We start from the raw sequence: 26,473 nt of genomic DNA on the forward strand, positions 1-26,473 counted from the left end.
AGTTTGCAGGCTCATATCGGTAATGAGAGGCCCAATGATACTACTGGGGGACTTTAACTGTGTTCACGAACCCGATCTTGACAGATCTCAGCCCACCCAGCCGCTACCGGATCTATTAAAGGCATTGCCTACTTGAGCTCAGAGCTCCATTTGATTGATATCTGGCGCCTCTTTCACCCGAATAAAAGAGAATATACACACGTGTCAAGGGCTCATTCCACTATGTCTCAAATAGATTATATCCTTATCTCTGAGACTTTGTTCTTGTCAGTTAGACAAGCGAAAATCGGCCCCATAGAGATTTCGGATCATGCTAAAATCTGGATTGTTGTGGGAAAAGGATCAAGTGAAACCCCAGTACGATTATGGAGATTCCCCAGTCAGATGCAGGGAGACAGGAAATTCCACGAGTTTTTGTGAGACAAGTGGAAAGAATATGAAAGTCACAATGGAATACATAAAAATGATCCTTGGCTATACTGGGAAACTAGTAAAGTAGTAATGCGCGGAGAAATCGCCTCTTATATGATTGCTAAATCTAAGGCCCTGTCCAAACAAATACTCTCATTAGAAGGGAGCCTGCGACAGGCCAAATCCCAATTGGCGCAGTATAATACCCCAGAAAACCAAACAGAGTATAAAGATATCTTATACACTTTAAACTCCCTTCTTCATGAATGGGCACAGCGGATGTTAAGGAAAGGGGCACACAAATTGTATCAATATGGGAACAAAGCGGGGCGCTTACTCGCTAACATGGTAAGGATGGCCCAAGGGAAAACAGTTATTGATAAATTGAGGGATGGGAAGGGTAAGCCATTACAAGCAGGGACGGAGATATGCGCAGAATTCCATAATTTTTATAAACTACTCTATACGGAGGATAGACAAGGCGGCCCCCAACAGGAGGAGGAATTCTTCCGTGGGCATCAGATTCCACGAATTACTGACGCAGGCAGCAACCCTGAACATGCCTATAAGGATAGATGAACTTATAGGGGTTATAAAGGGGAGTAAAGCTAACAAGACCCCGGGACCGGATGGGTTGAGTGCTGAATATTATAAGTGTTTGATCTCCCTGGCCACGAAGGATCTCCTTGCTTATTTTCACGAGGCCCAACGGCGGGGATCCTTTCCAGTGGGGGTCACGAAGGCTTACATAACAGTGCTGGCAAAACCAGCGAAAGATTTGTCAACCCCGGCTGCGTATCGGCCGATCTCTTTGCTAAATTGTGAAGCTAAATTGTTTGCAAAGATATTGGCCGACAGACATAGTGAAGTTTTTCCTACAATTATCACCTAAATCAGGTTGGCTTTGTCAAAGGGCGCTCTGTCTGTACCAAACTTACTAAGCTCCTCATAGCTATGAAAGAATGTCAGAAGCAGAGGCAGGCAGCAATGATAGTTGGTTTTGACTCCGAGAAAGCTTTTGACAGGGGTGTCATGGGCTTATCTTTTCTCGGTCTTAGAACGATATGGTTTAAATGGGGAGATCATACAAAGCATCTCCATGTTATATCAGCGGCCCCACTCTGCAATCCTAGCTAATGGCCAGGTGTCGGTGGACTTCTGTCTCTACAGCGGCACCAGACAAGGGTGTCCGCTGTCCCCCCATTGTATATTTTATCTATTGACCCCCTACTCCGTAAGATAGAGGCAGATCCACTAATTAAGTGGTTCACTTGGGGGAAACGGGAATTCAAAGTTTCTGCTTTCGCAGATGATATTGTTATGGTCTTTCTCACTTCTCCCCAGAGTTCACTGGAACGGATTTTACAGCATCAAATTCTTTTTGGGTCCTTTGCAGGTCCAAATATAGACAAATCGGAGGCTATGGATTTGGATGACACAGTCAAGGAGGGTTGGGTGGGGACGTTTCCGTTAAGGTGAGTGAATAAGGAAATGCGCTACTTGGGGATTCAGTTACCTAGGGATGTCGATAAACTGCATGCGGCAAATATTGTTCCCTTGCTTAAGAATATGGAATCCAAATTAAAGGTCTGGACAGCCTTGCCCCTTTCCTTGACGGGGAAAATCTTTCTGTTGAAAATGATAGAGCTGCCACGTTGGCTTTACATTTTGCAGCAGATCCCGCTATGGTTAAAAAAAGGGGAGAAAATTCAGATTAAACGAGCGATTCAGAGGTTTTTATGGGGGGAAGGGGGTGGGGGACTAACCGATTGGCACTGAGCACGCTACAACTAAGCAGAACAAGGGGGTCTGGGATGTCCCAACTGGCGGGAATATAACTTAGCGTGTATGCTGTGCCATGTTCAAGATTGGATAGATGAGTCTGAGTGGTTTACACCGCATGAATTCATAACAGAGTGGCTTTACCCTTATAGACCTGTAAATATTATGCAGCTCCCTAACTCATGGGTTCCTACCGCCTGTAGGGGACACTTGCTTCTTAACTCTGGTAGGAAAGCATGGCGCTTCCTATGCCTTAATAAGTTACATTTGGGGAAGTGTGTGACTCCATACCTTACACTGGGAGGGAACCCGCAATTCCAGGCAGGCCTAGATAGTTTGGCCTTTTGGCACTGGGGTTCTAACGGCTTGAACCACTTGTACCAACTTTACGACATGAACACGGGAATTCTCAGAAGCTTTGGTGACTTACAAGCTCTATATAAGCTTCACCCACATGATTTCTTTGCCTACCTACAGGCAAGACATTATATCTTCCACATATTTGGCTCTCAGGCGTTAACGCCCGCTTGGGAGGGATTACGGGATTTTTTTTCACCGGGGAGCCGCAGGGGAAATTCTTGTTCCACATTTACCAAAGTGTTGAAAGGGTTACCTGACCACTCTGCACTGCGGGCAATACAAAATAAGTGGGTCCAACAGACAGATCTATATTTGGCACTAGCGGATGTTGTTCGGGTCTTGGAAGGCTGCTACCTCCTCTCGGAGAATGTTCTTACTCGAGAAACGGGGTTCAAGGTCTTACACTGTATGTATATGTCCTGAACACGGATGTACACAGCTAAAATGTGTGATTCAGATATCTGTTTAAAATGTCAAAAGGCAAAAGGATCTTACTTTCACAGTTTGTGGGACTGTGAACAGTTAATTCTTTTTTGGGAGGAAGTGCTAGACAGCCTGAGGCAGATACTGCAAGTGCCCATACCACGGGATCCAAACATTTGTCTAATGCGCCTTTTCCCCCGATGACTCACTAGGACTGTCTCAGCATGAACAAATGTTTTTAGGAAAAGCGCTTCTTATAGCTCTGCAATCGATAATGGCTAAATGGATTACGGTCAATAGACCACAAAAGGGCCAATGGCATACTCGAATAGTTTTACTCCAGCAGTACGAACTTATGACAGCAAACTCTAGGTCGCAGACAGCTCAAAACACCTGCCACTCCATATGGAACAAATTCTGGTTGTTTCTTCCATCTTCCAAGAGAGACTTTATCACTAGGCATACAGACTATGCTTATACCACATCTGTGAAATACTCCTCCTAGATACAAGCGGGCAAGCAACAAGACTCCTGCACGGGGGTGGGGGGGGGGGGATGTACCTTGGTGTTTCAGTAAATGTTTGAGTTATATGTTCTTGTAAAGTCAAAATTGCAATAAAGAAATGTTATAAAAAAAACCTGTATACTAAAATAAAGTCCAGTTGTGGAATCCTGGATGAAAATGGCTTACTTGCAGGTAGCCCCAAAAGCCTCACGTAGATCACTGTGGATCCATCTTTTCTAGGTCTGCCTGGACCTCTTTTTCCTGTATGAAAATACTTTTTTTTTTCTAAATAAATGTGGAATTATTTTGGACGTGCTCAAGTATGTGTTGGCGTTTCTCCTCTCTGGTCTACTCCTCTCTCTCCTACATTTCCTTTGCCCTCTACATGACACCTCCCACATCACCTCATGATCTGACAGCCCTATCTCTTTTATTATTAAACTCTAGGATTTTCAAGACTATTGCGTATTATTGAGAAATTGCTACTTACCTGATAACTTCCTTTTCTTTAGGACAGTCAGATGAATCCAGACCAAGTGGGTTATGCACCTCTACCAGCAGATGGACACGGAACAAGCTGACAGCACAGTACATACACCCCTGCAGTGACATCAGCCCGCCAGTATTCTCTTCAAAAGCAACTGTGGACAAACTAGCAAAAAAACTTGATTAAAAACAGGTAACCATGTCAATACTCAGCCAACAGGCAACACTGAGCTCAGATAAGATGGTAATAACATTAGGCTAGGGACTGATGTAACACTTACCAGTAAGCCCTGTAAAACATCAAACACAGGAGGATCAATACACAACCATCCGGCAGCCGAATGAGGGAAGCTGGATTCATCAGACTGTCCTAAAGAAAAGGAAATTATCAGGTAAGTAGCAATTTCTCATTTCTTAGCGTCCAGTCAAATGAATCCAGAACAAGTGGGATGTACCCAAGCTACTCCTGAATAGGGCGGGAGGCTGCCTGCTGTCCAGTCAAAACTGCACATGCAAAGGCCACATCCTCCCAGGCCTGAACATCCAGACAATAATACCTGGAAAAGGTGTATAAGGAAGACCACTTCGTAGTTTGGCAAATGTTGATGGGAGACAACAATCTAACTTCTGCCATGATGCTGCTTGAGCCCTAATGGAATGAACCGTAACTTGATTAGGTAACAGCTTCCCAGGATATGTGACTACCTCCTTAATCCAGCAAGCTAAAGTAGCCAGCAAGGCTGGCTCTGTCTACTACTGACGTGAAGGACAAACAGGCGATCCAACTTCCACAAAGGCTCAGTAACCACTAGATACCTGACAATATGTCTCTTGATATGCAAGGGACGCAACAGATGATACTCCTCTACATCTCTCTCTCTCTCTCTGTCCAGAGACGGCAGAGAGTTGGACTGATTGAAGTGAAGCTCAATGATCACATTCCATATAAAAGGAAGGAACAGTACGCAGCTATACTGCCCTGAGAATCACCTGGAAAAATGGCTCTTGGCAAGACAAGGCCTGCAGTTCGGAAACCCTACGCGCAGAACAAATTGCCACAAGGAAAACCATTTTCAAGGTCAGCAATCGCAGGGACAGAATATGTAGCGGTCTAAACGTAGGGCCCACCAAAAACTCCAAAACCAAATTAAGACTCTATAGAGGCACTGGAAACCCAAAAGGAGGCCAAAGATGTTTCACTCCTTTCAGAAAACGGGCCCCTCAGGATGAGCCGAAAAGGATCTACCATTTACCTGACCTCCTGAAACAGGCGAAAGCTGTTACTTGTACCTTTAAGGAATTAAGAGCCAAGCTTTTATTCAAGCCATCCTGCAAAAATTCCAAAATGAGCAGAATCTTGACCAAGGATCCTCACACCAGGCCTCAAACACTCTCCAAACCCGCACATAGGCCAAGGAAGTGGAGACCTTTCTATCTCTTAGCAAGCTGAAAATTCCTGCCGCAGAGTATCCACGTTTCAGCAAACGAGCCCTTTCAAGGGCCATACTGTAAAACAAAATCAATTCAGATCTTTGTGAAGAACAGGTCCCTGCTGCAACAGATTCCTGTGCGATGGACATTGAAGAGGCGAATCCACCAGAAGCTTCCGCAGATCTGCATACCACGGGCTCCTGGGCCAATCTGGAGCGGCCAAAAGTACCACCCCTCTGTGGCGTTTGATCCTTCAAAAGAATCTGCCCAGCATGGGCCATGGAGGAAAGGCATACAGCAACTTGTGTTCCGGCCACTCTTGTACAAGGGCATCAATCCCCAGTGATTTCGGATCTCTTCTGCGGCTGAAGAATCATAGAACTTTCGCATTGCGCAAAGTTGCCAACAGGTCTAGGAATGGGAGACCCAAGCGATCCCAAATCAGCCTCATCTGACAACATCTACTCTCCTAGGTCCAGATTCTCCCTGCTGAGAAAGTCTGATCTTACATTGTCTTTGCCTGCAATGTGTGAGGCTGAGATAATCTGAAGATGCACCTCTCTGTCCATTCCATAAGTTGATCTATTTCCGGCGACACTTATTGTCTCTTGGTACCTCCCTGCCGATTGATGTAGGCCACAGTCGTAGCATTGTCCGACATTACACAGACCGATCGACCCTGCAGCCTGTCGCTGAACAGTAAACTTGCCAGCCGGCCCGCCCTGGGCTCCAGCCGATTGATATTCCAGAGGGACTCTTCCGCACTCCAGTGGGGATAGAGAAACTCCTTTCCATAGATGATCCACCTGCAGCCATCACTGCAGTTGGGAGGCGACCTCCATCGGCAGGTGGAGCTGAACCAAATATTCCTGAGACTGTGGATTTCACTATTAAGGAGTGCTGAAAAGGACACACATGCTCCCTCGCCCACAGTACCACGTCCAGGATTGCTGCCATTAAGCCAACGACCTGCAGGTAACATTATACAGTCGGGCGCAGAGTGATCAACAATAGATAGAGTTGAGCTAGCAACTTCTGAATTCGAGATTAAGGCAGGAACACTTTGCCCTGCGTGCTCACAAGCCACTCTCCTGTGCGTGCGATTCAGTATTTTAATTTATTAAAATTAGGCCCGGCGGTAAAAAGAGGTGCTAGGGACACTACCGCGTCCCTAGCGCCTCTTTTTTGACGGAAGCAGCAGCTGTCAGCGGGTTTGACAGCCGACGCTCAATTTTGTCGGCGTCAGTCCTCGAGCCTGTTGACAGCCACGGGTTCGGAAACCGGACGCCGGCAAAATTGAGCGTCCGGTTTTCGACTCGCCAGCCGCAGGTCCATTTTAAATTTTTTTATTTTTTACTTTTTTAAACTTTCGGGGACCTCAGACTTAATATCGCCATGATATTAAGTCGGAGGGTGCACAGTAAAGCAGCGGAGCGCACTGTACTGTATCGGCCTGTTTGTAGGCTGAAGACTGCTCTTGGCTAGGTTCACCACCCACAACAAGGAAATCACCTTGCAAGTCACCAGGTGGCTCTCTTCCAGAGACTTGGCGCGAATCAGCCAGTCATCCAAATACAGATGTACTAGGATTGCATCTTTCTCAACTCTACCACAATTCCACCATTGCCTAGGAAAAGATTCTGGGAGCAGTGCCCAGACCAAAAGGCAATGCCCAAAACTGAAAGTGGGGTCCCAGAACTGCAAACCGCAGGAAGTGTTGATGTTCTAGTCAGATGGGAATGTGAAGATATGCCTCAGACAGATCCAGAGAGGTCAGAAAATCCACCAACTGTACAGCCATTATCACAGAGTACAGGGTCTCCATGTGAAAATCTTTTTCACTCGCAGATGACGATTGATGCCTTTGAGGTCCAGAATGGGATGAAAAGAGCCCTCCTTCTTTGGCACAACGAAATAATTGGAATATCTCCCTGCATTTTCTTGGACACTGGGACCACAGTTTTCAGTCTGAGGAGCCTTGCTAATATACCTTCCACTGCCCACGTTTTCTGCGGGGATTGGCAGGGAAACTCCATGAACATGTCCCAAAGAACACTGCAAAACTATCGCATATCCTTCTCATATCATCTCCAGGACCCACTGATCTGAAGTGATTTCGACCCACCTTCCATAAGAGAGAGGCATCCCCCTATTTCCCGTTCCCGGGGGTGGGTAGACAAAACTTCATTGGGAGGTTCGTGAACTTCCACTACCTGAGGCTTGTGCCTCTTCTGGGTTGTCAGGGATGAAAGGACTGAGACCTACTTAAGGGACGAGTCCTCTGAAAGGATGCTCCTCTGAAAGGCCAAAAACGCTTGGATCCTCTAGCACAGCGGTTCTCAACCTGTGTGTCACGACACACCAGTGTCCCACTGCCCCACTTGTGGCCAATGCAGTTGATAGGGGAATGCCACCGCTGGAGGCCGGGCCGGCGGCGGCTGAAGATTGGAGGGATGCTGAGTGCCACTGTCAGAGGACAGGCTGGCAGCGGCTGAAGTGCAGAGAGACCATGTGCGCTGCCGCCGGAGACTGGGCCGGCGGGCCGAAGAGCGGATAGAAGCTTAGCACCACCATCGGAGGACAGGCTGGCAGCGGCTGAAGTGCAGAGAGACTATGTGCGCTGCCACCAGAGGCTGGGCCGGCGGGCCGAAGAACAGCGAGACGATGAGTGCCACTGGAGGACAAGCCGGCAGCGGCTGAAGAGCGGAGGCCAGGCTTATTGGGCCAAGCAATAAGAAGAGGCTCCACATCAGCATATGTGTGTGAGTGGCAGCTTTGTGTGCCTGTGGTAGAATGGGTGCCTGGTGTGTGAGTGAGAGCTTGTATATATGTGGTAGAATGGGTAAATGAGTGGCAGATTTGTGCGTGTGCGTGGTAGAATGGGTGCCTGAGTGCGTGAGTGGCAGCTTTGTGCATGTGTGTGGTGGAATGGGTGCCTGAGTGCATGAGTGGCAGCTGTGTGTGTGTGTGTGTGTGTGTTGGAATGGGTGCCTGAGTGTGAGAGTGGCAGCTTTGTGTGTGTATGTGTGGTAGAATGGGTGCCTGAGTGCATGAGTGGCAGCTTTGTGTGTGTATGTGTGGTGGAATGGGTGCCTGAGTGCATGAGTGGCAGCTTTGTGTGTGTATGTGTGGTGGAATGGGTGCCTGAGTGTGTGAGTGGCAGCTGTGTGTGTATGTGTGGTAGAATGGGTGCATGAGTGGCAGCTTGGTGTGTGTGTGTGTGTGTGTGTGTGTGTGTGTGTGTGTGTGTGGTAGAATGGGTGACTGGGTGCGTGAGTGGCAGCTTTGTGGGTGTGTGGTAGAATGGGAGCAAGAGCATTTGTGTGTGGAGCTTGTATGTAAGTGAGAGCATGTGTGTGACAGAGAGACCATGTTCGGAGGTGATGTGTTTCTGTCAGGGAGGTGACTGGTGAGTGTGTGTATGTATATGTGAGACAGAGACTGGTCAGGGAGGTGACTGGTGAGTGTGTGTGTGTGTATATGTGAGACAGACTGATCAGGGAGGTGACTGGTGTGTGTGTGTGTATGTGAGAAAGACTGGTCAGGGAGGTGACTGGTTTTTGTGTGTGTGTGTGTGTGTATGTGTGTGTGAGACAGACTGGTCAAGGAGGTGACTGGTGTGTGCATGTGAGAAAGACTGGTCAGGGAGGTGACTGGTGTGTGTATGTGAGAAAGACTGGTCAGGGAGGTGACTGGTGTGTGTATGTGAGAAAGACTGGTCAGGGAGGTGGCTGGTGTGTGTGTGTGTGTATATGTGACACAGACTGGTCAGGGAGGTGACTGGTGTGTGTGTGTATATGTGAGAAAAAGACTGGTCAGGGAGGTGACTGGTGTGTGTGTGTGTATATGTAAGACAGAGACTGGTCAGGGAGGCAACTGGTGTGTGTGTGAGAGAGAGAGAGACACAAAGACTGGTCAGGGAGGTGACTGGTGAATGTGTGTGTGCATGAGACAGAGACTGGTCAGGGAGGTGACTGGTGTGGTGAGACAGAGACTGATCAGGGAGGTGACTGATGTGTGTGAGATAGAGACTGGTCAAGGAGGTGACTAGTGTGTGCGTGTGAGAGACAGAGACTGATTAGAGAAGTTACTGGTCTGTGTGAGACAGAGACTGTGTATGAGTGAATGGTTGTGGGCCCTAAGGAAGAGGACCTTGAAGACATAGCTTCAGCAGCCACTGCTGCTTCTAGTGTGTGCTATTGGCCTGCAAGGGAAAGGAGTAGAGTTGCTGGAGAGGGTAAGTAAAGGTGGCTTTTTAAGTTTATTTTTCTTGATTGACTGCCACTTTAATTATTGGGTATTTTGTGATGTGTCTGCAGTTTTGAAATATTTTATTGATATTTGGACAATTTTTAATACTTTTTAATGAGTTTTTAATTGGTGGAGTTATTCTGTTCATCAGCTGTTTTGTAACATTTATTAGTATAGTTTTACAATTATTTCTGTGAGGGGATCTATAGCAGCTTGGCTTGTTCTGTTTTTCTAATAGGAGGTGTATTAGTGTTTAGGGCCTGATTAATTATTTGTAGTGTTGCCTTTTCATAGGTAGGCTTGTTACTGTTTGATTGTGTTCCATAATACAGGTATAACTTTGTGCGGGCTAGTTTGTGTGCATTATTGCAGATCCTGGGACTATGTTAGGTGCTATATTTCTCTTTCCATTTCTCCAGCTTCGCACTGCATGCAGAGTGGCTTTTTTGGTTTTCCATTCCAGTTTCTGTCTCCATATTTATAGTTTGTGGTTTTTCTGTACTTGAAGGGTGTGTGACCAAGGTGAGGTATTTAACTAGCATGTAGGCATTAGTATCAATCTTATTTGTTGTGTTTTCTCAATAGGATATGCATTAGTGGTAAATTACTGTCTTTTCATAAGGAAGGCTATTTTGCCTGGTAGTAAAAGGAGTTTGTTTTGCTTTTACTGGGATGTCATCAGAACCAGAATATCTTTTTTGTATGGTGAGTTGTACAGGGTAATGCCCTAGATCTGCTCTGCACTCATTGCTGGAGGTTGAGGGTATTTCCTGTGGATGCAGAGTGCATGTTTACACTTAGCCCCATGATGGTGACATGTTCAGTGTGTCACGCATGTGAGAACCATCTATCAGGTGTGTCCCGGGCAAAAAAAGGTTGAGAACCACTGCTCTAGCACAACCTCTCATGTCAGGGGAGCACTGCGCCTGATTCTTATCCTCTGGCAATCAAGGAACCGAAGATTCACCCCATTTGCTGGCCAGTTTTTGCAACTCGCCTCCAAACAAAAGTGAGGCATGAAAGGATAACTTCGTGAGATTAGCCTCGGAGGTCGTATCGGCCAACCAATTTCTCAACCATAATTGACGCAACTATCAAAGCCATCCTTCTGGCTAAAGTACAGACTAAATCACAGCCCTCATTTGCCAAGAAGGCAGCAGCTGGTTCCATAACTGCCCTGGAATTTACCCCAGTCATCGACCTACTGTGAGAAAAGCAAACAAGAGCGTGCCACTAAGGAACAACAAGAAGCGATCTGCAAGGTCATTGCCACAGCTTCAGATATTGCTTAAGGATAGTCTCAATCTTATCATGAGCATCCTTCAAGGCTGCTCCTCCTTCCACAGAAATAGTAGTCCGCTTGGAGACTGCACACACAAGTGCATCTACCTTTAGAAAACACAAACACTCTCTTACCACAGGCCTTCCAAAATCCAACCCCTTTTGAAATTAGCTTCTGGGGCGCCTCACTCAAGATCAATCAATTTTTGAATGGCCTCCATCACGGGGAAAAAACAAAAGGCTTTATGCAAGGAAACCAAAATGGGATTTCTCTTTGGCTCAGACACTGAATCTGCCCCCAGGGACTCCAAGCAATGTCAAGGTCTGGGAAATCAGAGCTGGCACTTCATCTCTATGAAAGAACCATAACATAGTACTATATGGTTCTAACCCAGGGGGAATTTCACTATCCTCAAGAGAGGAGGTCAATGTGGTCATCTGTGCCATCCAGATCTCCATCCGAGGTTTTGCTGCCCCTATAGGAGTGCTCTGGCGCTTAACAGAAGGTACAGGTAAGGTTCCTACCTGTGCCTCTGCCCAAGGAGCCTTAGACAGGGCAGAGGATTGCGCCTGAAGAAAGGATTGCAACCCCTGGAAAAATTCTACCCATGAAAAAGTAGAGAAATCTAAACTAGAAGAAGCCTGAGGAGTTCTCATTGAGCTACCTTCCCCTGCTGAAGAACCAGTTAGGGGAGTTCCAAATTCAGGTCATCTTTACCCAGACTCACATCTGGCTGGGAAGAACCAGATTTAGTAAAATCAGAGGAAGACAATTTTCCCTGAGCTTCCAAACAGTGCTGGCAGAAATCAGCAGGCACTCTTGGCTGAGATGCCCAAATATGAGATGCAGTGCAAAGAGAAGACGCTTAGGCTTCTTAGGTACAGTGTTCTGAGCAGCGGCCAGAGGCGTGCATCTAGCTGGGGTTTTTTTTGTTTTACGTGCTCAACTAGGTATGCAAAAATTAAGCATCCAACACTTAAGTGTGCACACCTAGGCGCTTCCCTAGACGGCTAAAAAATTAAGCACACAATACCACTTGAGCACAGAGGTAAACAGCGCTTAACATGGGCACACAGACTACAAGGCCCAACTGTGCATCCAAAAATGGAGAGCACAACAGGACACACAGCTAGACACATACGCCTTAGAAAGCACATGAAAAGCTGTTGCGGCTTACCACATGGCATACAGTGAAAAGCTTCAGAGCAGGGCCTAACCTAAGGAAGCTGCTCAACCCGCCAGGCTGCCCACAACCTAAATGTTGCACCAGCACGTCGAGCATGAAGACTGGGAGAGGAGGAAGCCCTTCTTTCTAAGTCCCTGTAAGCCTCTGTATAATTTACATCTTTTTTTTTTTTTTTAAACTTACTGGAGCTCAGTCTTACCTGGCTGAGTACAGAGACAGTGTCCAGCTGCGAGCGGTGAGAGGGTATACACCGTCACCGCCACACTCTGCTTCCTGCACCCCCGCTGCCTTTCAGTTGCTCAAGCAAATAAGTCCACACCGGCTGAAAATCAGCCAACGGACCAAGGCACTCATCTGAGGGACCATGGAAATCACCTCAAGAATTCTCAGTTGTGGGAGGACCCATTTGGTATCACCGCAGGAGAGTGGGATGAATTAATCTCCTGAATTCTCCTTTTCTTTAAAATGAAGCAATCCCCAGTGGGGAGATGCTTGTCCACCATCTGCTGGAGTCGGAGAATACTGGCGAGCTGATGTCACTGCTATATCAGTTATATCAGTTTGCTCCGTCTCCATCTGCTGGCAGATGTGCATAACACACTTGTTCAGGACTCATCTGACTGGATGCTAACAAAATTGATCTTTGCACAGTGTTTTTTTATCTCGACTGAGAAGGACCAACCTTAGAGTCTGATGTCAGAGAGGAGCAAGCTCATCTTGAAAAAAAGTGAAATCTTTGTGTTGTGGAAAACAGTAGCTGCAATGGATCATACCAAATGTTTTAAAGAAAATATCCTTGCAGGTCATGAAAAAATGTCTAACAGATACTTGGTGTGCTACCCATAGAATACCATTTGGGTTTACTGGATTCCCCGAAAGATCCCAAAAACACCAATAGCAGGTCAATTGATGATACACAGCATTGATATGCACGGCAAAACAATCATATTAATATATCCATACTGTGTCAATATCAAACTTAATATTAATGTTTAAAAATTTTGATAAAATATATTATATAAAATAAGGGCATGCATTATATAAAGAGTATACCATATTTCAGATTTTTATAAAAATAATCAACTTCTATATTTAGGAAGACGATGTGCTGATAAGATAGAACCCCATTTACTACAAATGTTTCCCAGAAATATATGATGACAACTTTGTAGCAGTAAAAGGATTGCACTAACTTGGTGAATCACGTAGCTCCCTACTTTATTCCAAGAACCTGAAGCTAGCATTGGTAAATCTGGCAACTCCCTACAGCCCACAAGTAATCTTTTTAATAACTGTTAGCAAAAAGTCCTTTACTTAAAATTGTATTCCGGTCTCTTAGTGCAATTTTAAAGTAAACTGAAAAGAAATAAGCATGCTACAAAATTAACAGAATTCTTCACCACGTGAAATGAGTCATGAGTGACCATTTTTATCACTTGTATTTGTGTATCTTTAATCTTTCTTTTGGATGTCTTTATGGTTGTGAAACTTTAGCATTTACAATTACCAGGGGTACACTTACATTTCTTGTACAAAAAAGAGAAAAAAAAAACGTAAGCTATATTGATTCTAACATGTAAATGCTACATGAAAACTCACAAGGTTTTTAGAGTAGAATACAAATATTTATTACCACACTTGTGTTCATTATGCTTCTCTCCAACAAGGATCCATTAAAATCAATTTTTATGTTTGCTTTATATATTTTTTCCATTTAATGTTCTTGGCACTGTGCTTATTAGTCAGTTATATCAAGCTCTGTTGCTTTCATTTTTATTTTGTTCTGTCAAAAATAATGAGACTTGAGATTTTACTAACTAATCACTGTCAACGAATGAGAGATGAATTCTACTCTATAATACACATATCTGATGAAGAGACCTATAAGGTGTCAAAAGCTCATGTACATATTTGTATAAATTTCATGTTGACTCAATAAAAGCTGTAACAATGTACAAAGAATCCAGCTGCTAGAACTCTGTACTACAGACCTCAATGCAAACATTTCATGATAAATTAAAAAATGTTAGAACTATGCCATTAGAAATAGTTCTTACATTGTACATTTTTAAAAGTACTTGTAGCACAAAAGCATTCTCCCCTAAGAAAACTAAAAGCTATTAGGAAAATCTGTCTCATGACAACTTCATCACATGCCCTTTTTTGTGCCATTGCTTTCACTTAAAATGCAAGGGACTGAAGGAGCATTTTAATGGATTGTGAGCATTTCCTGTACATATGTATAGTTCTTTATAAGTGCATAGCTAGGACCTGGTTTTTACATGATACTGGTCCCTCATATCCATACATTAGTCCTGGGGGAATTTAGTGCTACTCTGCAGCGCAGAATTTGCACAGAATTCCCCTCTTGCGCAGCAACTCTGTTTTCTGCACTGAATTTGGCAGGCCCCAGCACGCCACGAGTGAAGGCCGTCCCACTTGCGGCGAAGGAGCAGGTCTTGGCGTGCCACAAACAGAGGCATTCCCACTCGTAGCAAAGAAGGAGCAGGCCCCGGCATGCCTCGAGCGGAGCCCGTCCCGCTCGCAGCAAAGATGAAGCCGGTACAGGGGTGCCACAAATGGAGACCATCCTGCTCGCGGTGAGAAGGAGTAGGCCTGGTAAGAGGGAATTTGTTTGTGTGTAACACTGCAAGCCTGAGGGGTGAGAGAGCATGTGTGAGGGTACATAGGTGTGGGTGCCAGAGAGAGGGAGCCTATGTAAAGAGATTGTGAAGGTGTATGTGTGTATGTGAGGGGGCTTGATTGTTTGTGATGGAGGGAGCCAATGTGCAGGGATGTGTGAGAGACTGAGGTAGCCTGTATGAGGGCACGTGCGTGAGAGATGGAAGTAGCCTATATGAGGGCGCGCGCGTGAGAGATGGAAGTAGCCTATATGAAGGCGCGCGCGAGAGAGAGGGAGCCTGAATGAGGGCGCGTGCAAGAGAGAGGGAGTCTGAATGAGGGCGCGTGCGAGAAAGAGGGAGTCTGAATGAGGGCGCGTGCGCGCGAGAGCCTGAATGAGGGCGTGTGTGTGCGAGAGAGAGAGAGCCTGAATGAGGGCGTGTGTGAGAGAGGGAGCCTGAATGAGGGCACGTGCGAGAGAGAGCGTGAATGAGGGTGTGTGTGTGCGAGAGAGAGAGAGCCTGAATGAGGGTGTGTGTGTGTGTGTGTGTGTGTGTGTGCAAGAGAGAAAGAGAGAGCCTGAATGAGGGTGTGTATGCGTGCGTGTGCATGGAGAGGGACAGAGGGAGCCTATGTGAGGGGCAGTACTGACAGAGGGATAAAACTCTGGGAGTGGATATAGAGTGGAAGGGATTGAGCCTAGAGGGGCAGGGAGAGATATTGGCAGGTGGAGGAGTTGGGGCCTGAGAGGGCAAAGCCAGGGGAGTACGGAGGGAGGGTGGAAAAGACTCTTATAGTGAACATCAGGGGAAATTCTGCTCAAAATATTTAAAACTCTGCATCTTTATGTAGTAACTTTTTTTTTTTTTTTATTTATTAAATTTTTCAAATTACATAGACAATATATAAAATTATCAATGAACCAGACAGATCAGAATATTTTCCTATCGCACAGATACTTTAACAAATGAAACAAATAATATTCCACTTAAAATATTGGATCAGAAGAAATCAATTGCGAAATAAGAAACCACATATCCTGACTGACTTGTAAAAGGCAATATGATACCTAACTGAGTTCTAATTGAGCACAAATCAGGAAATAGCGAACTTTCATGTTATTTCTCCAGTTTTGGGAGGGAATCCACTGCCACAGGAGCCCTTGCATTGATAAAAGATCTCAATTGAATTGGTTCAAAAAAAATGAACCTATTATTATTCAATTTAACGATACATTTGCTTGGGTACCTAACTACAAACTCTGCACCTAGATCTCTTACTTCTTGGTGCATTGCAAGAAATTTTTTCCTGCGGGACTGTTTCTCTGGCAATGTCAGGATATACCCATATTTTCTCACCTAGAAATGTTTTAGATCTGTTACGAAAAAAATGTTTAAGAAATGAATCTCTATCTGATGGAAATAGAAAGATGACTAATAGTGTTCCTCTAGATTCTATCTGAGTCTCCAAGGACTGTTCCAAAAAATCAGTTAGATTCACATTCTCTGTATGGATTTGATTACTATTTTCCTGTGATGCTAATATTGGTGTTTGTTTCTTCCCCAAGTTCACAAAATATATTTTCGCTACTGGAGGTATAGCTTCATTGGGAAATAACAACATTTCCGTGATATATTTCTTAAAAATATCTAAGGGGAGATGCATCTTCACACAAGGAAAATTCACAATCCTTAAGTTCTTATATCTAACCTCATTCTCAAGAATTTCGATTTTTCTATTATTTGTTATTTCTCCTTGCATTATTTTCTCTTGTGCATCATGCAATTGTACTACTTGTTTTTCTATCCCATTTATTTTTCCTACATTTTCTTTCACAACAGTTTCTATTTGAGATATATGGTTTTTAATACCAAGCATATTATTCGTTAACATGGTAATAGAGGCTTCCAAAGATAACAATGCCTTCCAAACCAATTCTAAGGTAATTTCTTTTTTCTCCACCAATTGTAGGCCCAAGGGTTGGAGCCCCCCCCCCCCCCCCCAACTCCCTGACCATGATCTCCCATGGACAGTTCCCCTCTGTCCTGAGTTGTCGGTATCACCGTAATCGAATCCGGTTTTCCACCCCCCACTGACGCAGGTAACTGCATCAAAGGGGGAAGCTTCTTTCCAGGTTCTTCAATGGATACTTTAAAGGCTCCATTCCCATCTGACCCTTCTCCGATGGATTTACTTCCAGCCACCAACTTTGGGAGGACAGTTGTATCAGGGACCAGATGTTGGTTTCCACTAGGAATGGAGGGGACCTCTGGAGCTCCGGGGCTTAAAGATGTACAAATATCCAACATTGGAGACATGTGCTCTAAGTCCACCAATGTAATGGATTGCCTGCTCGGAGTGGACGTGTTCGCTGGAGAGAAAAAACCAGTTATACTAGATTGCAGGGGCAATGTTGGCGTGATCGGAGTCTCCACACGAACTCTGCACTTCCGCTTCGTGTGAGGCATAGGGTTCAAACAGGAAACTTTACTAATAATATAACAGGTTCCTCTACTCGAGTTTACTCACGGTTAGGTATCTTGGAGGAGAACAATCAGATTCAATAACTAACATTTATATTCCAACATGGATCTCAGTCATACGAAGCCCAGCTTAGACGAAGCCGAGCAGACAAAGCCGCGCGGCTTTGTCAACGCGCCGGCATCGGCTGCACGCCGCAGGAAGGCACTTTAAATACCTTCGTAGTTGGAGGAAGTGACGTCAGCAGCATTTAAGGCAATGCAGGTAACAGTTCCAATGTTGAAAAGGAAAAGAGCCGTTGAGGCCAGCTACCACTAGACCCCCGGTTAGGAAACTTCTCCCTGTTCTCCTCAGTTGTTGAAAACGGAAGGCACTTTAAATACCTTCATAGTTGGAGGAAGTGACGTCAGCAGCGTTTAAGGCAATGCAGGTAACAGTTCCAATGTTGAAAAGGAAAAGAGCCGTTGAGGCCAGTTACCGCTAGACCCCCGGTTAGGAAACTTCTCCCTGTTCTCCTCCTATGTAGTAACTTTTATCTGTATTACATTTTAAATTACTTACTTAAAGACTGTCATGTGTATTGTGTTATTTTGACCAATACAAAGTATGCAGAGTTTTAAGTCTTTGTGCGCAGAATTCTCAGAGGAGTTAATATACATCTAGGGATGAAATAACATTATTCGTCCACATAGCTGTCAATGATCGATGTTCAGGCCGATCATGTGACACAGTGGCAGTGTGGTTTACTGCCATTCAGAGGAGTTGGCTTGGATTCCTGGGTCAGGACTCTGCTCCATGGGATCGCTGGATGCTTGAAAAACTTCATTGACAAGCCCTGGAGGAAGGAACTCCTAGAGGTCCACATTCCAAGGAGACCAATTACTCTGCCAAAAGCCTTTAATTGATCATTTCCTCCATCTTACCAGATAAATTTTACCTAGATAACTTTTCACCTGGGTAAAATTTAGGGTTAAGACAGTTTTTATATACAACAATAATGATGGAAGCTGGTTGTGGTTTCCAACTGAACTTTATTGACAATTGATTGTAACTAGTGAAATAACTATTTACAACTTCTCAGACCATCCAATTCACTTAACATGTTTAGCACTTCAATAAATCTGTGACTTTTGTAACTTATAATGGATCTTTTCATTCTCCCTTTCTTTAGGCTGTTGCCTGATCCTTGCCAATTGTAAAGATAGTTTAGAAGCTCCCTCATGATTTTTTTTTTTTGGGGGGGGGGGGCACTGTAATTTCTGTTGAATTCAGCATCCCCAATCATTTTCATCAGATGGTATGGTCTGATATGGCATCCATGTTGAAGAGAAATCACACAAAGAACAAAGTCCTAGATTTCAAACATACAGACTTTGTTAAAATGGGGAGATACCTTGAGGAGGAACTAGATGGGGTGAAATTAGGTGAGGTGGAATAAAAATGGGTCAAATTAAAAGGAGCTATTAAGGCAAAAAATCTTTATGTAAGTGGAAAGGAAACAGATATGGCTCTCCAAAGACATGGCTGAAAAATAAAAGCGAAAAGATCTGCATTCAAAATGTATAAACAAACTCTTAAAAAAAACAAACTAAAAAACATGGGGGAAGCCAACAGACACTCCGCAGCACATGGTTTGAAGGAAAGTATCTTCAAAGGATAATAAAATAAAAGAGGAATTAGGGCATCCTAATAGAAAAGTTCCAATAAAAGCAAGAGTAGTCCATGTGTCTATAAGTAAAGAAGCACTTGAGTTAAAAGATTCCAAAATAACTCTCTCAAGTGATAAGCAGATTGTTAATACCATAAAAAAGCATTTTTTAAAATGTCTGTATGTGAATGCCAGAAGACTAAAAAGTAAAATGGGAAAGTTAGAAAGTATAGCACTGAATGAAGAGGTGGACATAATTGGCATCTCAGAGGCCTGGTGGATGGAGGACAACCAATGGGACAGTGCTATACCAGGATACAAAATATATCGCAATGATACGGTGGATCAACCTGGTGGGGGGTATGGCTCTTTATGATAGTGACAGCATAGCGTCCAACAGGATAAACATCCTGCAGAGACTAAATACACAGGACTGCTTTTATGGCCAAGTCCTAAAGGAAATGAAGAAAACGTGCATGGGGTAACTTGCTGGTGTGGTATAAATTCAGCAATCTATTTAAAAAAAAACTATTTCTTTTCATAAAGCATAACCGCTAAATATTTATTTCAAAACATTTCTAGAAGAATCAATTTTACAAATCATCTATTGGCTTTTAAAAACAACCCATCATATCACTAACACATTTAATAAAAAAGTGTTCAGCATGGAACAAAAAATCATACCTCACAACCATTCCTCATACATACATACCACAGTAAAAATATTCCAATAATCACATCGGGATCACACCCTTACAAGAAAGACAAATGTTTTAAACCTAAACAAACAACTTAAATGCAAATCATAATAATTATATATCAAAAACCTTTTAACAAACCAAAAAGTCTCAAAATAAGAGTCCAACCTACTAGTTTTTTTTACATTTAGTCCCTTTTTCAGATATCATAGATGGCCAAGTCGGCTCTAAGGAGGTCTCTTTCAATGGGAAAACTCCCGACAGTGCATTCAAATATTCACTTGATGGACAATTTTCGATTTTATATCCAGAGAACAATGGGCATCCACCTAAATGACACAGCTCGTTGAAACCTCTTGTTTTAAAACTTCTTGAAGAAAACAAATTAAAATATATTGTCAAGGAATAATTTGCCTCTTAATTCCCATAAGGGTGCAGATCACCCGCCAAGAAGTCAAACATTTGCCCAACGTGTTTCGGTCCAATGGCTTCTTCGGGGCACCACAGATGTTAACCAAAGTCCCCGTGGTAAGATCATTTAGAATAACGCTGTTTTCAATATTCGTTATTATGACTTCTCCGCTTAGCTTCTTGACTTTCTGGCACTGGGAGACATGCGAGAACACGCAGCACAATTTGGCACTGGGAAGGCCCCAGACAATGGAAAAATTTGTTATACTAAATTTGACAATCATTTTGAAAGAGCAACAAGGACATCTCTTGAACCCCAGCTTTTTGTATGCCATTTGAAGAGGAACAATACCAAATTAATTTTGAAAAAAATTTTTCTTCATTTTTGAAAAAAGACTCAACTAAAAACAAAGATTAAACAAAGAAAATAATAGACAAGCAGCATGAACAGAGCTAAATACCATTTTTTCACATCAGCAGAAGAAAAGGAGTCTGAGGACAATCACATGCCTAGCAAACCAGGAGTTTTCTGAGCCATGAAAGAACTTTTCCATCTCTGTGGCATTGGATGACAACACCTACTTGTGTGGCTAATCTTGGTCCTAACTTTTCCATGGGAAAAAAAACCAACTCATTTTCATTCTGAAGTATTTTCAAACTTTATCAGCATTTTGGCTCATTTCATACACATCTTTGGAGGTAATTTTCAAAAGGTGTTATGTGCATAAATGGGCTTTTGAAAATTGCTATGATATATGCTGCTTTTACATAACACTTTTGAAAATTCACTCCTTAGTGTTTTACTTTATACTTATGCACCAAGGTATGCATATATAGTTGTATAATTATCCACCCTGTCTTGTTGTCTGATTTATTACACATACCTCCCAAACACTTTGACTATCTGCAAAAATGTATTTTATCTTCTATATGATTATAAAGGTGGTTGGTCTACTTTTACATGTACTAAACACTGTAATTCTAGATTTTCTTTGCTGTCAACCTGGTTGTGCCGGGGAGTTAACTTAGTGACATATTGCTTAGCAATTCTATTAGGAACAGAGGACCAAGGTCAGAGAAGGTACATTTGGTTTCCTGGGTATTTTCTAGGCTGTCAAAATGAAGCAAAATGGGGTTCAAAATAAGGGAAACCACTACAGGTTATATGTTACTTATAAAGAAGAACACATTTTAATAGTCAACTATATAATGCTTTTTAATCACTTATTGAATCCATTTTTATTTAGAAATTCAACATCTCATTCTCTTGAGATATCTCACAGAATATGGAAGCAAAAAGAAATACTTAGATCTGAATAGCTTCTGAAAGCAGCTATACATGACCATATGGACTGAAATCTTCCTTTGTTTTATAAATATCCAGTATAAATACATTAAGTTAACTCTACTATGCTTATTCTGTGAATCACATTCAAAAATATACTTGCATGACTACTAATAAACAGCTCCCTACCTCCAGCTCACATGGAAGTACCTAATTGTGATTATTCACAATTGTTAAACTTATTGCTTCTGTACTAGAATACAAAGAAAACATTTTCTGTGATGACCTATTTAATGAATTGTTTAACCAAGGGGTCAGATATCAAGTCTGACAAGATCATTACTTTAAAAAAACAAATGATAGCATTATCAAAAATCTCAGGGCCTAATTCACTCCGCTTACTAGCGCTTGTCTTCCACAAAAGGGGAATCAACAGAAAGAAATGAAATTTATCAAACTGACCAATATAACTGAAAATGTCTGAATCAGGATCTAAATAATAGTGAAAATTTCATTTCATGATGAAAGTCTACCTAATTTTTAATTTACATATAATATATTTGTTTCTAACAAGTACTTTTGTCCATTGTGTTCAGCTTAGTGTAGCATGGTCTAGTCAAATTTTATTTTGCTTTAGGAATGTATGTTTACATATGTTTAAACTAAAATAGGAAATTGCATGTTACATAGTTATACAAGTACAGACTGTCTTTCTTGTTCAAAAGAATAACCCAAAGTGGTTTCAACAAATATAAAATACGTAACAGTAAATTACATTACACTGATAAATTACATCATAATAAATCAAATACAGCATAATCATAAATTACTTAAATACAATCAAATACATCAATAAAAAGTAATCCAGTGCATCATTACCTGCATGTATTTATTTCTTAACTTCTATATTACATTTTATTGCATGAAATTTGTGTGGTTCATGCCTTACCTCTTTTCTGGTACAGTTTCTGGTTGAAGCTTTATTTCATGTATGCCTGTTTCACATCCAGATATCTGTATTTTTCCCAAAGGGCTATTCAGTCCTAGGTGGATCTCCTTACATTCACTTTTTTCTGCCTTTAAAGCAACCTGTTTGTAAAAGAAAAATATAATGCATGTGTATATACATTTTCCTCAGTGTTTGGTTTTATTTAAGAACTTAAAACACATTTTCCAGTTTAAAAAAATAATGGTTTTGACACCTTATAAAGGGAAAGAAAAATCACAGTGGATAACTAGTCCTTTTTTGTTTTGTTAGTAACATTTCAGATTCTTTACCACTCTTCTTAGCTGATTTACTGGAGCATTCAAAAATAGGTCATTATTATATACATACAAAAGAAAGTTATAAAATCCAGAACAACAGATTTTAGTTTCAAGCATAAATAGGGTCATAAAAATATAAATATCTTTTAAGACTATTTGCTAGCCCTTTATGAAATATTGTTTATTTATTAACAGTGTGCAACACTTAGCACATGTGCTAACCAGTTTTAGCATGCCTGGTAAACAATGTCCAAAGCATTAAGACCCTAGTGCGGGGAGAAACCGGTGCCATTTAGCACATATGTAGAGGATTTAAAGGTAGAACACTTGCATATGCTAAACATAAGAACATAAGAAATTGCCATGCTGGGTCAGGCCAAGGGTTCATCAAGCCCAGCATCCTGTTTCCAACAGAGGCCAAAACCAGGCCACAAGAACCTGGCAAATACCCAAACACCAAGAAGATCCCATGCTACTGATGCAATTAATAGCAGTGGCTATTACCTAAGTATAATTGATTAATAGCTATTAATGGACTTCTCCTCCAAGAACTTATCCAAACCTTTTCTGAACCCAGCTACACTAACTGCACTAACCACCTCCTCTGGCAACAGAGCTTTATTGTGCGTTGAGTGAAAAAGAATTTTCTCCGATTAGTCTTAAATGTGTTACTTGCTAACTTCATTGAATGCCCCCTAGTCCTTCTATTATTCAAAAGTGTAAATAACCAAGTCACATCTACTCGTTCAAGACCTCTCATGATCTTAAAGACCTCTATCATATTCCCCCCTCAGCCGTCTCTTCTCCAAGCCCTAACCTCTTCAGCCTTTCCTCATAGGGGAGCTGTTCCATCCCCTTTATCATTTTGGTTGCCCTTCTCTGTACCTTCTTTATCGCAACTATATCTTTTTTGAGATGCGGCGACCAGAATTGTACACAGTATTCAAGGTGCAGTCTCACATGGAGCGATACAGAGGCATTATGACATTTTCCGTTCTATTAACCATTCCCTTCCTAATAATTCCTAACATTCTATTTGCTTTTTTGACTGCTGCAACACACTGAGCCAAACGATTTTAAAGTATTATCCACTATGATGCCTAGATCTTTTTCCTGGGTGGTAGCTCCTAATATGGAACCTAACATCGGGTTATTTTTCCCTATATGCAACACCTTGCACTTGTCCACATTAAATTTCATTTGCCATTTGGATGCCCAATCTTCCAGTCTTGCAAGGTCCTCCTGTAATGTATCACAGTCTGCTTGTGATTTAGCTACTCTGAATAATTTTGTATCATCCGCAAATTTGATAACCTCACTCGTCATATTCCTTTCCAGATCATTTATATATATATTGAAAAGCACCGGTCCAAGTACAGATCCCTGAGGCACTCCACTGTTTACCCTTTTCCACTGAGAAAATTGACCATTTAATCCTACTCTCTGTTTCCTGTCTTTTAACCAGTTTGAAATCCACGAAAGGACATCGCCTCCTATCCCATGACTTTTTAGTTTTCGTAGAAGCCTCTCATGAGGGACTTTGTCAAACGCCTTCTGAAAATCCAAATACACTACATCTACCGGTTCACCTTTATCCAAATGTTTATTAACCCCTTCAAAAAAATGAAGCAGATTTGTTAGGCAAGACTTCCCTTGGGTAAATCCATGTTGACTGTGTCCCATTAAATCATGTCTTTCTATATGCTCTACGATTTTGATCTTGAGAATAGTTTCCACTATTTTTCCCGGCACTGAAGTCAGGCTCACTGGTCTATAGTTACCCGGATCGCCCCTGGAGCCTTTTTTAAATATTGGGGTTACATTGGCCACCCTCCAGTTTTCAGGTACAATGGATGATTTTAATGATAGATTACAAATTTTAACTAATAGATCAGAAATTTCATTTTTTAGTTCCTTCAGAACCCTAGGATGCATACCATCCGGTCCAGGTGATTTGCTACTCTTTAGTTTGTCAATCTGGCCTACTACATCTTCCAGGTTCACAGTGATTTCGTTCAGTTCATCTGAGTCGTCACCCCTGAAAACCATCTCTGGAACTGGTATCTCCCCAACATCCTCATTCTCACTCATGCTACCTATCTTTCCCTCTCTTCTTCCTGTCTCCCTTACCCCCCCCCCCCCTTTCTGGCCTGTTCCCATCCCCCGGCCCCCTGTTCATTGTAATTTCCTCCTTTAACTGAGTTACTTGTAAACCGTTACTTGTAAACCCTCTCTTCTTCTCCTCCTTTAACTGAGTTACTTGTAAACCGGCGTGATGTGCCTCACGAATATCGGTATATTAAAAGTTGTTAAATAAATAAATAAATAAATAAGTAAACACGGAGGCAAAGAATTCATTTAGTCTTTCTGCAATGGCCTTATCTTCCCTAAGAGCCCCTTTAACCCCTCTGTCATCTAATGGTCCAACCGACTCCCTCACAGGTTTCTTGCTTTGGATATATTTTAAAAAGTTTTTATTATGAGTTTTTGCCTCTATGGCCAACTTCATTTCAAATTCTCTCTTCGCCTGTCTTATCAATGTTTTAAACTTACCTTGACAATGCTTATGTTTTATCCTATTTTCTTCCAATTTTTGAAGGATGTTTTTTTGGCTAAAATAGCCTCTTTCACCTCACCTTTTAACCATGACGGTAATCGTTTTGCCTTCCTTCCACCTTTTTTTTTTTTTTTTTATTGAATTTTCAAATTTCATACAATTGAAATATCAAAAGAAAAAGGAAAAAACAAAGTATACTGTTCATAAGTAATACAATTTCCAGAAACATAATATCTTCCAACATAAGTAAATGAGACCCAGGAAAAATTAGCGGTAATATAGGAAATTTAACCAAATAATATAGACACGGTTATTTGCCGATTCATAATATTTCAAGCCAATACTTCTGGATATTAATCGGAGTGGGAAAAAACCTTAAGTTCAGGCATAACAACTCTCCGATGCGGTCACAGTCCCTGAAGCAGCGCGGAGCGAAACGTACGTCGGACTGCACAAGTACCTTTGGATCGGAAGTTTACTCCTTTAAAAACAATTCCTGAACTTCATCTGTAAAGCGCGGCAGCGCTCCGTACAAGTAAGGAAATACCGTTCTTTTTTGATTAAATCAACACCGTCACATCAAAAACATTTTAACAATATAAGAAAAAAAGAAAAAAATTAGTTAAATTAAATAAAATATTTCAAGGACTTTAATGGATTAAAAACTTTAACGGACCGATGATTAAAACATGACCCGTTGTGGTTGAGAGCCTGGCTTACTGCCAAACCAACCGAGGGTGGTATGATGGTCCCACAGCTTTAAGTAAATAAATGCACAGAAAAATGAAAAATTTGTAGCTTGCGACGTCTTTTGTGTGGTAATTGAAATCTCCCATTATTATTGCACTGCCAAATTGGTTTGCTTCTCTGATTTCTCTTTGCATTTCATCATCTGTCTGACCATTTTGTCCAGTTATGTAGCATGGTAATGACCTCATTGCTCATTACCATCCTATGTATTCAGCCCACCAAACTAAAAATTAAATTTAATGTATACTCTTAGCACATGAAATTTAACTTTCAGTTCATGACTATAGTAAAGCCAGCATCTCAAAAAAGATATAGTTGCACTGGGGAAGGTACAGAGAAGGGAGACCAAATTATAAAGGGGATGGAAAAGCTCCCCAATGAGGAAAGCTGAGGAGGTTAGGGCTGTTCAAGCTTGGAGAAGAGACAGCTGAGGGGGGATATGATAGAGATCTTTAAAATCATGAGAGGTCTTGAACGAGTATATGTGAATCGGTTATTTACACTTTCGAATAATAGAAGGACTAGGGGGCATTCCATGTAGTTAGCAAGTAGCACATTTAAGACTAATTGGAGAACATTCTTTTTCACTCAATGCACAATTAAGCTCTGAAATTTGTTGCCAGAGGATGTGGTTAGTG

General features: G+C 42.2%; 1 protein-coding gene across 1 annotated transcript in view; it reads right to left on the minus strand.

Annotated features, from left to right (window-relative positions):
* The window catches only part of MGMT (O-6-methylguanine-DNA methyltransferase), an 817,517-nt gene that overhangs the window by 662,384 nt on the left and 128,660 nt on the right, over positions 1 to 26,473 (minus strand). Inside the window, exon 3 of the mRNA XM_029610006.1 lies at positions 22,212 to 22,351. Within this exon, the coding sequence (XP_029465866.1) occupies positions 22,212 to 22,351 (140 nt within the window). The remainder of the gene's footprint in view (positions 1 to 22,211; positions 22,352 to 26,473) is intronic.

The sequence above is a fragment of the Rhinatrema bivittatum genome, chromosome 7, assembly GCF_901001135.1.
Source record: "Rhinatrema bivittatum chromosome 7, aRhiBiv1.1, whole genome shotgun sequence".
Classification (NCBI taxonomy): domain Eukaryota; kingdom Metazoa; phylum Chordata; class Amphibia; order Gymnophiona; family Rhinatrematidae; genus Rhinatrema; species Rhinatrema bivittatum.